General features: G+C 31.7%; 1 protein-coding gene and 1 long non-coding RNA gene across 2 annotated transcripts; both read right to left on the minus strand.

Annotated features, from left to right (window-relative positions):
• Nucleotides 1-735: 735 nt before the first annotated feature.
• Nucleotides 736-7,182, minus strand: LOC145006467 (uncharacterized). The gene is made up of 2 exons (XM_078965552.1): nt 6,422-7,182; nt 736-877 (listed from the first exon to the last, which is right to left on the minus strand). The coding sequence occupies exons 1-2, from the start codon at nt 7,180-7,182 to the stop codon at nt 736-738; spliced, it is 903 nt and encodes a 300-aa protein (XP_078821678.1).
• A 5,568-nt stretch (nt 7,183-12,750) lies between these two features.
• Nucleotides 12,751-15,388, minus strand: LOC144998256 (uncharacterized). Its single transcript, XR_013660220.1, has 3 exons — nt 13,593-15,388; nt 13,415-13,513; nt 12,751-13,240 (listed from the first exon to the last, which is right to left on the minus strand). It is a non-coding gene; the product is annotated as an uncharacterized LOC144998256 (long non-coding RNA).
• Nucleotides 15,389-15,618: the final 230 nt, after the last annotated feature.

The raw sequence follows: 15,618 nt of genomic DNA on the forward strand, positions 1-15,618 counted from the left end.
TTACCTTTGTTTAAAATCAATTCTCAAGCAATGTTAAAGCTTTTCAAAGTGATGGTGACAAAGAGTTTCTTAATCACCGGGTCAAAACTTTATTTGTTAAGAATTGTACTCATCACCGTTTTTCATGTCATTATATGCCTTAACAAAATGTGTGTGTTGAACGGAAACAATGCCACATCACAAAAACCTGCTTAGCAATGCTCTTTAATGAAAATGCTCCAGCCTCCTTATGGAATGATGCTTTTAGTTCAGCCATCTATACCATTAATTCACTGTCAACACCCGTATTGAAAAATTAGTCTATGTTTCAATTGCACTTTCACACGACACCAAACTTCAATGTGTTATGTACCTTTAATTGTCGTGTCTTTCCGTATTTATGAAATTACTCGGCCCATAAGCGTGCACCTCGCAATGTTTCATGCATCTTTCTTAGATATAGCACTCAATAAAATGGGTATCGGTGTCTCGAGACGATAACTTCTCACATTTATATCATCAGGTATGCTAAATTTGATGAGACTATTTTTCTTTTTACGTGTAACGTTCCACTTATGGATCTTGTTACACTTATATTCTCCGATTTTGAAGAAGCGTCATTTTCACTATCGGTCTAGTTAAAGCCCAATGTCTCACGTATTGTTATTGGCCTGGTTTCATCTCCAACTCGTACTCATTGCTCTCTATGTCCAAAACTTGATTCAGCCATGGGTGTTATTATGGTAGCCTCTACCACTAACGCAAAGCAACTCCAACTCCGCCAGTTGCATATCCTTCTTCCGCTGCTATAGTTGTGTCGTCACCACCCTTTATTGTCATGGCAACCATTCCCACGACACTAGCTTCAACATCGACTTCTTCACCCATTTTTGTGCACCTGATGACCACATGATCTAAAATCGGTATTGTTAATCCTCATTACTCTGTTGGCCTTAGGGCATCCACAATGCATTGAGCTTTATAGATTTCAATGGACTGCCACATCATCTTTCTACAATCCATATAACTCTATCATTTTTTTCTACAATGCATTGAACTCTACAAAGTTCAATACAATGTTACAAAATGTAATTTATAGTAAAATATTTAAGAGTTAAAAACTTTCCTTTTTCCCATTGAAGAGTTCAATGGCCATTGAACTCCAAATCCATTGAATGCTAAGATGGCATCTCACAATGGTAGAGTTTCATCCACTGAATGACACATAGACTTGCCATCTCATTCAACTCTCTCATTGAACTCACCATTATGGATGCTCTTACTACTCTTGACTCTAGTAAACTACATATGGTCCTCTCGCCCTGAAAGATCCTTATGGCTTCAAATAAATAGGAAAGAATTCCAAGTCGTTCGATGTTATCAACATGGAAATCACTTCCCTCCACAATAATGAAACTTACGATTTAGTCCCATGTCTCGTTGCTTCAAATGTTGTTGGTTCCAAGCGGGTGTTTTGCAAAAAAGTATCGTTTTGACATTCTATTAAACTCCATAAAGCACACTTAGTGTCCCAAGGGTTTACTCAAATTCCCAGCCTCAATTATTCTCACACGTTTAGTCTCGCCACTATAGTTTGTATCATTCGATCGCTTTCCATTCACCAAAATGGGTTGTTAAACTAGACATAAACATTGTGTTTTTGAACGGACACCTCAATGAGACAATCTTCATGGAGCAACCATCGGGATTTACAGATTCTCACTACCCGAATCATGTTTTTCACATCAAAAAGTCCCTTTACGGATTAAAGCAAGCTCTATAGCCTTGGTTTCAACAACTAAGCTTATTTCTCTCACAAATTGGTTTACATCGAGTCGAGCCGATCCATTCTTGTTTATATTTAAATAACATGGACTAAGTAGTCCTATCATTGGGGTTTCTAACTCATAGTTTTTCCATTTTCTTAGCATGATTATAGTATAAGTAAAGTAGAGTTTCTCTTCAAGTAGTACGTGTGTAATTTCTATTTTCTATGAAGGAGATAACCCAGAAAATTGTCCCACCTTGAGACCCTCTGTGTTACTCTTACTGTGTTTTGATCATGTGCAGAGCATGTTCCGACATAGGCAAGCATCACTAATTTACAAGGATCAACAACCTTCCTAGCCTTTAAGTTGTTAAAAAAACAGCTTTCTTAGCGAATCTCCTGTCTAAATTAACATTAAGAAGGCCATCAATGAAGCTATTTGACGTGGGAAAGTCATTGCACCATCTTAAAAGCACTGATCAAACTTCTTTGGCATTGGAACACTCCAAAACCAAATTATCTTCGGTATTCAGCTTGGCATTGCAAATCGGATACAACAAGCTAAAAACCAAAAATGCCTCTATGCATGGTCAAGTTAATATAGGTATTGGGTGGGTAGCCTTCTATAACGGGTCCTCCAAGCAAGGATTTTCACCTTTCCAAGGAAGTCTTTGACCAAATTGTCTCAAATTGCACTGCCCCAAAAGGTAGATTATGACTAATAAGAGCCGAAACGCCTCATGTCTAACCCAGGGGCTGAGGATCATTTTTTAGGGAAGAGTTTCCTATTAGAAGGAAGGCATATGTTGATAAACGTTAAGTTAAATGAAACAGGATGCTCCTATTGGCTTAACACTTAGGTGATTAAATTTAATATAGATGCAAAAGAAGAAAGAAAAGAGGGTTTCATATGGGAAATAAGAGTTTGTGAAGCTTACCTAAGATCGATAAGGCTGCATGCATGTAAACAATAGGAATGTATCAATTTATAAACAACCTGAATTGTGATATAGCAAGTCATCATAGGCTACTGGACAAGAGTCTTTAGGTTATAACTACTCTTATTATTATATCTTATTATCATTATAATTATGTACTCTTATATCATGAAGAGAAAGCCTCACATAAGGAATAAGATACTGTCAAGTTAACCAAGGAGTGACTGCCTGATGTACCAAACAAGGTGTTATTTTCTTTCATCATGAGTTGGCCAGCCCAAGGGCTGGGCGAGCTGGGCCACAGCCCAGGGCATCATTTCACATGAGGGCAACAAATTTTAGTAAGTTGTTATAGTATATTTTGTTTGGGCCAAATGTTAGATCCATAATATTGTAATAGAAATCCAGTCCACCTAGGTGGGATTTAAGGGAAGCGCGAACAAACAAAAGGATGAAAACTTGAAAAGTGAAGGCGGCAATTGATGACAAAGATACGGGGAGAAGCCGAGGAGACGAGGAAACGGTATAAATCTAGTTGCATAGGTAGTGCTTCTAAGTGCAAACTTTTTTCTTTTATACTTAATTATTCTCTGATTACTTTTTCTTCCGTTCGATGATTTAGAGTCGAAGACCTAAAGTCGACTCGTCAATCTTCAACCTTTTATTCTTTATCTATCTCAGAAGGAAGGATTGAAGGAAAGATATCACTAATTTTTGAGGATTTATTTCTTTTGTCCGGATCAATGTCGATTACAACTTGGTTTCTTTAATTGAACATGATTTCTTTTCTCCAATCGAATTTATGTTGATAAAAACTGCCTGGATATATTTCTTTTGTCTGGATTAATGTTGATTTCTTTTGATCCCTTTATTTTTTTTACTTGAGTTCTCATTAAGCACATGTATGTATTTAAAGTCTAGAATTAGCATATCATAGAACCAGGAATTTGTGTATGTGAAGTCTAGAACCTATTAAAAGTTGGGTTAATGTTCATCTTGTACTTGAAACATGAAAAATCTTCAATCAGCCTTCCTCAAGTTATGGCAGGTGTTAATTATTGATTTTATATTGTCAAGTTCAGTAATTTGATGTATACAATCACTAGATTTTGTTTGAAAAATATTCAATCAGCCTTCCCCAAGCTATAGCTTTTGTTTGGGATTCCATTTGAGAAACTTGATTGTTGTTTTTGCAGATTTTTAGTAGCATAAGACAAAGTTGTTGATTGTTGAACATTCAGGGGAATTTTTTACTGATACACATTGATGAAAGAGCGATTGTTTATGTTCAAGTCAAGCAATTGCGAATTTCAAAACTATTGTTTATTGACAAAACCATTGCTAACAAAAAAATTTACAAACAAATGTGAAGATAGAAGAACCTAATGTAAAATTATGGTAATTCAGTCATATACAATATTATTGTTTTTATTTAAGTTTCTTAAATAAATGAGATTGTGGTGATTGAAGATCCATATTCGTTATATGGACATCTAGAAAAGTATTGATGAATGGTTTTAGGCTAGAACTAGAAAAAGGGAACTCTTAAATTATACCAAATATCCTATCCAATAATCATATTTGTGGACTATTCTTTGGGACTTCAATCTAACTTCTTAATAATTGTTTTTTATAAACATAAATTTATATATGATTGATACAAATAAACGGGCATAATTAAGCATCTTCGCCCAGGGTATGGAAAACCAATGGATCGGCCCGGATGAGGCAAGTCATCCTTGGCTACCAAACAAGAGTGCTCTTCTCTTCATGAAAGAACGCCTCTTCTTAAGCTCTTATCAGTTTGACGTGCTTTACTAGTTTGAGTGAAACCGTCTATATATAGCCAATCATGTATCAATAGTCAATGAGGCCGGTTTCACTATATATATATATATATATATATATATATATATATATATATATATATATAGATCCGGTAAGAAATTTTTTTTGTTAGAAAGGTAAGAAGTTTTTTTTCTACATATTTTTTTGACGAACAAAAAAATGAATCACTAGATGATTCATTTGTAAGATGCTTCACAAGAAAAAATTCTCAAAAAAACATTTATATGATTAATTTTTAAATAAATTAAGAAAAAAATCCACTTTTATGACAATTTTCGTGAATAACAATAAAATCATTATATAAATGAATCATCGAGATGTTTTTTTGAGAATTTTTTCTTGTGAATCATCTTTCAAATGAATCATCTAATGATTCATTTTGTTTGTTCGCGAAAAAAATATGTAGAAAAAAAATTTCTTACCTTCCTACCAAAAATTTCCTTCTTATTTGATCTTGACTATATATATATATATATATATATATATATATATATATATATATATATATATATATATATATATATATATATATATATATTCTCTCTAATAAAAGAATCCATTTATGCCATTTGGCATCTCCTCAATCTATAAATTTTGAAAGTGAATTACCAAAAATGCCCTTCATATTTTTCCACATAATTTTACCTCATAATTTTTAATTTTTAAAAAGTAATTATGTTGATTATGAGACGTTTAATTAGGAATATCTCGGAAGTATTTACGTGATCCCTGATTTTATGGAAATTATAATTTAAATTATACCTTTTAATTTGATAACCCTGGTAACCCTGCAAATCAGGAACCAAATCAATGTTTTTTTTTTTTTTTTTTTTTTGATTGATAATAGTGGCAAATTTACGAGGAACAAAAACTTTGGTCAACTTTGTTTGATGTTTAGGATTCAAATCGGCTGTGTTGCCTTTTCTTTTTTAACCTCTCCATCCTCCATCTAAAGCCCTCTGTCATTTATAGTTCTTTCTACTATAGCGTAGCTATTGGATTTGGTTTAGAAATCGCAAGAGGTAATTTCTAAATCTTTTCTCTACTTCTGTTTTCATACTTTCTCTACTCTCCCATCTCACTTTCAAATACTTTTCATGGTAATTCCTTCATCTTTTATCCTATATTTTTCGTTGATATGTTTGTAATCGATTTTGATTTAGAGCTTGGTGCATTTCTTGTGGTTTCCATGGGTTTAATTTAATAATATAAATATTTTATTGTGCTTTCCACATGTTGTAACCTAGTGTATATATATATATATATATATATATATATATATATATATATATATATATATATATATATATATATGCTTTACTAGTTTGAGTGAAACCGTCTATTTATAGCCAATCATGTATCAATAGTCAATGAGGCCGGTTTATATATATATATACTAGGTTAAAACCCGTGGAACCCACGGGTGCTGTTTTTGAATTGAATTTAAAAATTAATTATTTAATAAAATATTATATCAATAATTCTGATAACTTATAAATTGTAATATTGAATATTTAAATAATTTTTTTTATTGGTAATTATTTAATTACTAACTAAATGGGAAGTATTTAATTAGGAATGAATATTTTTGAAAACTATTTTTTTTATTCATCATTCTAATTGGACATATGATGATACAATACCAATGTGTGTAATGAAATTAACATAAAATACAACAATACGTAATTATAAAAAAATACAGTAATATGATGGATTAAGTGTGATTTCCTAAAATTAAATAAAACGACGTTACAAAAAAGTTGGCTACAAATTTCGAAAAACTTCCTTATAAACAACATTGGAAGTTTTATTTCTAAGTTTGCCATCTTTATCTAAAATTAATAATTTTAATCCCTCTCTACTCTGAACTCTAGATAAGGCAACATACAATTGTCCATGTGAAAAAACTGGATCTTTCAGAAACAGACCAACCTTTGACAACGATTGTCCTTGACTTTTGTTAATAGTCATTGCAAAACATACAGCCAAAGGAAACTGTTTTCTTGTGAATTTGAAGGGAATCTTTTTTTCTGGTGGAGTTAAAGACATTCTTGGAATAAAAGTCTGATTTCCAATATTAGTTCCAGTTATTATACGTGCCTCAATAACACGTATGCCCAATGATAACACCTGTAGTCTTGTGCCATTACATAAGCCGTTTTTCTGATCAATATTTCTCAGTAACATTACTGGAACACCAATTTTTAAAACTAATTTATGATTTGGTAAACCGGATACTTTGAGTCCATTTAATACATCAGGAGAGTATAGATTTGCATCAAATTGATCATGGAGAAATTCGGATTCACATATGCAGTCTGAACTTAAATATTCAACTTGATCTCCTGGAAACTTCTTAAGTAAACGGTCGTTTATTTCCTGGACAACTTCATTTTTTGGAGCAAGTATCGCTCTTTCTTGGAAATAATTTATATCGCTATAGTACTCTAAAATTGAAGGATATACAAACTCAATTAAGGAACCTATAGGATCATGTGAATCATTAATGAGAATATCATCCGGAATATCGATAATCGTTTCACCGTCGTTCGGACCACCAAATTTTCCTTCTCCTATATCCAACAACCAATTTGCAAAATCTCTTATTTTTCCTATATCTGATTGATCCCTTCCAACAGTTAGCCTCATGTTTTTTGTTAATCTATGGACTTTGCATGGTTAAGCCTTGTTTTCACCTTTAAAAAATATAATCTATCGTTTAGGTCTATTTTGTCATTCCATATATAAAACGTAATGCAAACACAGAATAAACCACATGTCAAGCACGTTTATGAAGTTTTATTCTCCTGGAAATTGTCTATTCTGTGTCAGGTACTAAACCGTACCTTTTGCTTTTCAACATAAAGTGATAATTTTGTCACATTAGCAACTCTCTTCAACATAAATATAGATAAGAAAAACCAATTATGTATGTATTCACATTTGCATCTGTTTTATCTCCTCAACATAGAGAAAACAACAAACCAAAAAGGTTTCATCCGACCTCCGCATCGCGGGGGCTCCCCCTCTAGTTTATGATATTTAGAGGTTACATAGAAACCAATGAAAGTACATTGTCATTAAAGGAATGTTCCATTAATATTAAACCAAAAAACATTTTAAAGTACAATGGTATAACCATAAGATTTAAATGGTAACAAATGAAAAAAAGTAGGATTCATCAATATGATGAAAAAAATTATTAAGTAAACAGCCGTTAAAGGGAATGTTCCATTCTAAAAAATTACATAATAATGATTTTTACTGGTTAAAGGGAAACCAATGAAAGTAAAATGTTGTAGTATTGACTATTGAGTAGTTATTTTTTACTTTAAGAAGAATACCAACAAAGTTTTCATTTTTTTTTAATACAAATTAGATAAAGTACAAATTAAGCACCCTCAATCACAATATAATTTCACCTGTAAAAGTATCAAAGTATCAAGCTCAAGATAGCTTTAACATTTGAACAATAATAACCACATATGCAATATCGGCCAAAAATTTAAAATATTAAGAAAAAATTTAAAAAAATTTTACAAGCAAATATAATTAAAAGTTTATAAAATAAAATGAAAAACCTTTTGAACAGATTCGTGAAGAAAAATGCGAAGTCAAGAAGGACTGTGAAATGTGATTTGTTCAATATTGGAGTCAAATGCAGTTCACATGTAAAAGCAAAAATGTTCGTATTTGGTAATACAAATCAAAATTGGGTTTCGCATATGAGGTTGTATGGATTGGGGTTAAAGATGCGAAGGTGATTATGGTTAATATTCATTTCGTATTTGGTGAGACAAACAACTCAAATGCGAATGAACTAAAAAAAAATGACTGGAACATGCGAAGAAAGAGGGTGAATGAAGAATGTGAATTTTACAGTAGAATGCGAATTGGGGAAGAAAGCTAAGAATTTCGAATTTTTATTATACAAATTGATTGATTTATTTATCTGTCTTAATTGTTAACTGCGATATATCAAATACTTATCAAGTTAGGGGCAATATGGTCTTTACATATATAGCAATATTTTTATTATACAAATTGATTGATTGATTGATTTGTCTTAATTGTTAATTGCGATATATCAAGCAGATGAAGTAAGATCGATTGTTTTGAAATGCGATGTCAAATCTGTTGAAGGGTGTAATGATTATTGTTTTCGAATGATATGTGTTCGATTGGTTATTGGGTTTGTATACAGGGATCGATTTTAAACGGAGGTTAAAGATTGTGGGAACGAATAACTGTTAAATTCGATGTTTTCTGGAACGAAGCCTTGGTTATTAAATGAATCATACGAAGGATCTGTTATTTGATTTTGGAATTGGGGCGAATAATCGAACGATTTGGAGTTGCGAATTTGATTTTGAAAAGCCAATCAGTTGGGTTCGCATATGAAAACAGATAAGTTTTGATTTTGGATTCGCAATTGGGTTAATTGGGTTATTGATTGAGGGACGATTCGTGAAGAAAAATGCGAAGTCAAGAAGGACTGTGAAATGTGATTTGTTCAATATTGGAGTCAAATGCAGTTCACGTGTAAAAGCAAAAATGTTCGCATTTGGTAATACAAATCAAAATTGGGTTTCGCATATGAGGTTGTATGGATTGGGGTTAAAGATGCGAAGGTGATTATGGTTAATATTAATTTCGCATTTGGTGAGACAAACAACTCAAATGCGAATGAACTAAAAAGAAAAAAATGACTGGAACATGCGAAGAAAGGGGGTGAATGAAGAATGCGAATTTTACAGTAGAATGCGAATTGGGGAAGAAAGCTAAGAATTTCGCATTTTTATTATACAAATTGACTTAAATTTAATCATTATAGAATTGTAAGGAAAATTAGCAACCTTTTAAAATGTACAGAACATCCTAACCAATAAGTAAAACAGAAAAATTATAAATCAACACATGACAATAACAACTGACTTAATGTACTCATAAATTTTTAAATTGAATAATTCATTTTATAATAAAATGGAATACAAACAAAAACAAATAATTCATATGAAATAATGTTTTAGATTGAATAAAAGTTTATATAATAAGATGGAACACAAATATATAATAAACATGAAAACGACAATTATACCGAAAATGCCCCTGCAACATACACTAACAGATAACATAACAATGAGTAAAACAGAAAAATTAAAAATCAACACATGACAATAACAACTGACTTAATGTACTCATAAATTTTAAAATTCTAAATTTTTTTGAGATTGTATTTAGATAAAAACAAACAAATTTTAAAATTTCATACCATAAAAAAAAGTTACTGTGCACATCTGAAAAACACTATTTTTATTTTTTTTAAAAGAAAATGAACTTGTAATGTTCATTAGTTTTTCGTCTTTTAAACTGAAAAGGTAGAAGAAATAGACGATTAAGAAGAATTACAAAAAAGAAGAAGAATAGAAATCATACAATGAGAACGTGATAGATACAGATAAATAAGAACATGGAGGAAATAGAAATATTGGTAATTCTGATTTTTGAATACACTAACCTGATATTTAATTCTTGAAGCGTTGCAGAATAACAAAGAATGAAGAAGAATACGTTTGCTGTGGTTTCTATGGAGCAGAATTGTTATGGAGCAGAATGGTAAAAACAAAATAACCGTATAAATGATATTTACGTTTGCTGAAAAATACTGCAGATTTTTAGGGATTTAATGATTGCAATATATTGAATTTGCAATCAAAATAAACAAACTTTCAAATTTAATCGTGATTTTCGAATCTGATTATTCATTAACATATTTTTTCAAATTATTTCCATAATCTTTATTCATTTAAAATTAATGCATGAATATTTTGAATGCAGTTGACAGCTAAAATTTCCTGATATATTGCATCAGTTTGAACTTTTACTCAATTTCCGGATTCAATGGCATTTACGTAAATATAGAAGAAAAAATGAGCGGGAAAACTCTATTTTGGGGGGCTGGGAGAATGCCACGTGGCCGAGTTCTACTTATTTATTAGAATTAGGATATATATATATATATATATATATATATATATATATATATATATATATATATATATATATATATATATATATATATATATATATATATATATATATTATTCTTGTCTTTCTTTTCAACCGTTCAACTTCAAAAGAATAATATCCACTTGCAAGACCCATTTCTATGTATATATAAAGAAAACAGAAGGCAACACTCCTAGTAAAAGCAATAAAATTATGCAAATCCTCTTTGATAGTAGCTGAATTAATTGATCCTGTCAAGCCTTGTTGAATCTTTGGCATGTGATATACACTACAAGAAATCTACCTTTTAGTGATGAGACTTTTAGAGACAACATGATGTCCTCTCTAAAAATCGTTCCATAGAAAGGACAAGTACTGAAAACTATCCTTTATTTGTCCCTGATTCCATTCATGTCAACGTTGCTGCTAAATTGGAAGTATATATAGTTCGTTATAGTACTCATTCCCCTTCTACTTTGGTTCAAGTTCAATACTAGTTATTGTACATACTTATATTATTTGTGTGTTGGCACTTTAATAATGTAACAAGCTAAAATATGTAAATATATTTTTCTTAAAGGCATGTGAATATGTATCATCAGTAAAGTAGATTTACCCAAAATATTTGAGTTCATGTTAACCTTGTGGTTGCTTCCCTTTTTTTTTATGTAAATTTGACTAGCATTTTCATGGAATTTATACACATATTTGTTTCACTTATTCAACATGTCACACATTACTAAACAAGTCTTTGAAGATTTTGTGATGCTTCTTCCATTCCTTTTATAGTAAAGTCAATTGTTGTGATCGTATGCGCATGAATTGGAATAGATGCACTTCAAGATGCTCAATGTCTGCCCTCTGGCTCCAACTAAAAGCCATGCACGCAAATTAAGGGTTCTAGTTGTTATAATTAGTCTAATGTACTAATTAGATATATATTTTGTTGTGAACGATTCAGTACATTTCAAATTCCCCACTAATGCACTAGTTGGATTGCTTATTATGCCTCAATTCACTTGATTGACACCATATGGTATGTCAAAGAATCTGATAGAGGAGTCGATCTCGCTACAACATTAACACCCAATGGCGACGACAATTTCTGACCCTATACCGACGATAATTCGTCGCCATAGGGTATACAGACGACTAGTCATCGGCAATAAGTCGTTGGCATAGGTATGTCGGCATAGGTCAGTATAGTCACTACTAGAAAACAAGGGCAATACCTATGGCACAATCCATAGGTATAAGGCAATAACTACGGAATTGCTATGGAAAAATGTATGTAGCATAATAACCCGTGGAAATTTATACCTACAGAATTGCTACGGACTAACTACAAAATACCTACGGTTTTTTTCGTAGTTAAAATACCTACAGAATAGCTACGGAAAGCAGCAGCTACAGTTTACCTACAGATTACCGACGGCACCCACTTTGACTAATATTGACTTCATTACCTACGGATTTCCTATGGTTCACATTACCTACGGATTTTTCATAGGTAATCCGTAGGTAATTACTTTTAATTTAATAAATAAATAAAAACAGCCAAAAATTATAAAAAATCCAGCTTTTTTCTGTCCAAAATATTTTAAAAAACTCATTACATTAACCTAATAATAATATTGAAATTCAACCACAAATCAAATAATATTACAATAAACCTAATAAACCTAAAAAAAGTATCAAATAGAAATACATATTACGAAAGAAATAACAATTTACAATAAACTTGGCATCCTTTACCTTCAAATATAGATATCACCAATCTAGTAAGTAGAATCTTATTCTACAAAGGGTAATAATGTCAAAACAATATCGATACCATTCAAGCTTTCAAAACTTCGTTGTCATCTCGATTTAATAGCAGCATGGACCTGTCCTACAACTTTCGTCGAGCATTTTTTCGGAAAAAAATAAAGTTTTATTAATTATATGTGGTGACGACATGTCGTTGGGAAACCTTTAGCGACAACTTGCCGTCGGGATAGCTATTACGACGACTTGTCGTCGCGACAGGTTTTTCACAGTTGTCGATTAAATATCTATAGCAGCGACTTGTCGTTGGGATAGCCACCGGTTGTTGTTGTTTTTTTTTTTTTATAGATTTTGTACATTATCAATCTTGCGTTTTTAACAAATCCAAACACTTTGCAGCACATATCGATTGAAATACAATAACTAGTTACCATTATTCAAATTCAAAACATCACATTCAAGTTTAATATTACAATAAGTAGTTAACATTGTTCAAAATAATAAATAAAAAAAACATCAACCATCATCATCATCATCTTCTTCTTCTTCTTCTTCTTCTTCTTCTTCTTAGTCTTCTTTCATCCTTTCGGCAAATTGTTGAGACGTACTTCCTTGTGTGTTAGAGTTGAACAGAAAGTTAGGAAATAGTGGGTGGTTGGAAGTTCAGAATACATGCCGCCAATGATGTATTATATTGTTGCACGTATTTTTGCATTTGTTGTGCATCAAATTGGGATTGAGATTGGGAGGATTTGGAAGTGGAAGGTCGTTCATTTGGAATTAAACTGAAGTTGGCGGTTGGTCTCCTACCCACTTCGCAAGCATGTCCGTGTCTCGTCCTAATGGCACGTTCTAAACATTCTTCCTCATTTACGTCTCCTCCTTCCCCAACCTCGTTTAACATTTTCTCATATTCCTCTTAAATTTTCTTCTAAAATAAAGAAAACAATAAATATATGTTAATTAAAACAAACAACTAAATTTAAACATTAAAGATAATAATAGTATAGCTTAAACAAAACACTATAATTAATAATAATAATAATAATAATAATAATAATAATAATAATATTTAAACAACGCATTCATCTCGTTTATCACTTACCCAATTTTGTTGTGCTCGACTTGTACACGAACCCGAATCTTCTTTGTAGCACATTTGTCTTCAACCCTCAGTAAGTTGTGGCTTGAGTCCCTTTTGATCCTATAATAAGTGAAAAAGAATAAATATATTTAGACAAATGTTAATAACAATTTTAAATAATACTAATATATTTTATTACCTATAATAACTTCGTTGAGCATAGGATCTGTATCCGTGAGTACTTGTGTTCAGAAGTTTCAACCTAGTAACTTTATTTTTGATTGACGTGCATATATATTTATCGGTCAAAAACAACAAATCAATCATTTTGTTCTAAGCTTCGGCGGTCCAATCAGTTGGTGGACATCTTCTTGCCCTTTCCACATCATGATATCCACGAATTCTATCAAAACGTTTTTTTATCTAATACTTGTGCTCTCGATAAGGTTTTTGCATATCTGCTTGGATACTTGCTCGAACGGGTTCCCACAAGTATGTGTCCCGATACCTATTAAGATCAAAATAAGTCTGCAAAAAGGAAAAACATATTTCATAATACAATGGTACCTTTGATACATATAAAATATATTGTATACTTACTTCTAGGTCAGGATATAAATCATCTTTGTACTTGGTAGGAACACGACACCAAGTATGATAATACAATGGTACCTTTGATCCCACCAGGTTTGAGATCAATTTGAAAAACATTTGCCTGTTATCCCCCATGAATAGATACGTCCTCCCGAAGGTATCAATTCTCACAAACAAAGGCTTACGATTGTTATTTTCAAACTCATCATACAAATTTAAGTTTCTCCCTTTGCCATGCAAATTTACATTCTTTGCTTGTGCTGGATTTACATATAGAATTGGAAATTTAGAAATTTAAAACTTTAATATATCTACTTAAGAATTTCATGTAACTTACAAGATTGGCAACCCGATGGTACACTGTGTGCGACCCTGTGTGGAGGTTTATCCCCACCGTCTCCTCCATGTCCCCTTGCAATTTCTGCCATCTATTTAACAAATATTATAAACATTCAAAATATATAATAAAGCTACTCATAAATAAGGAACATTTGAAAATTTAACAAATATTATAAGCAATCAGGATATATAATAACTATAACATACTGTCAATCAGATTCATCACTAGAACAATATACTTGTACAACATCATCATCACTGTCATAGTTTTCATTATTTATTTCTTCATCCGAAGAGTACGTACCACCGCCTTCATTGTCATCGTTAATGAAATCTTCATCGTTTATAGTATGAGAAACATTCCTCCTAGCAACTACACTTTATTCACCAACTTCACCTAAAGTCGTCTACATAGGCGAGGTGCCTAAGTCGACAACCAAGGTAAAATCAGTTGATTGAGTGACGTTCACGACATCTATCTCATTTACAACGCCGATACTTTGATGATTCCAAAGTTTTTGATGATGAACCTCTTCCACAACTCTCCAATTATTGTTTTGAGTAGGATATTGGAGATAAAATACATGTTTAGCTTGTGTGGCTAAGATGTATTGTTGATCATCATACCACGTTTTACCGACATACCATTCATGACTGGTATCGATAACAACCATATTATTTATAGTCTTTAAACGCCCATTACGTAACGATGCATTGAACCATTTACCACGAAAGAATACAAATAATTTACCATATAAATAATGCAACTCTATGATCTCCTCTAATTGACCATAGATTGGTGTACCCTCTTCTTCGAATGTAACAACACCACTATTTTGAGTAGTGTGTTGGAGATCACGGCTATTCACGACAAATCGAACACCATTTACTATACGCGCAGTGTAAGAATATGCATGCAACGGACCATGTGCCAACGCCTTTAATTCGTTAGTACAGTCCGAAGGCATATCTTTTTGGAGACAATAAATTTGTAAGAAAATATAAGATTGTATGTTTAACTAATAAATTAGTTTTACATTATAAATATATAACATACTTACATTTTCTTTGAACCATGAAAGAAATTCCATTTTGAAATCACTTTCAAGCATTTCTGATTTGAATTCACTGAATGTGGGACAAAACAATTAGAATAGTTTATATATATATATATATATATATATATATATATATATATATATACACACACACACACACAAAAGTATATTGTCTTCAGTTTAGAATCTACATTGCCATTTTTAGCTTTGACAGAGACTACTATCAACATCAGG

The sequence above is a fragment of the Lactuca saligna genome, chromosome 1, assembly GCF_052625555.1.
Source record: "Lactuca saligna cultivar CGN05327 chromosome 1, ASM5262555v1, whole genome shotgun sequence".
NCBI classification, from domain to species: domain Eukaryota; kingdom Viridiplantae; phylum Streptophyta; class Magnoliopsida; order Asterales; family Asteraceae; genus Lactuca; species Lactuca saligna.

Bases quoted from the DNA above. Each gene is read 5' to 3' on its own strand.
- LOC145006467 (XM_078965552.1), bottom strand. From the start codon at position 7,182: ATGAGGCTAACTGTTGGAAGGGATCAATCAGATATAGGAAAAATAAGA. The intron at 878-6,421 runs GTATGTTGCCTT...TGTGGTCATCAG, and splicing joins GTTTTTTCACATGGACAATT to GTGCACAAAAATGGGTGAAG.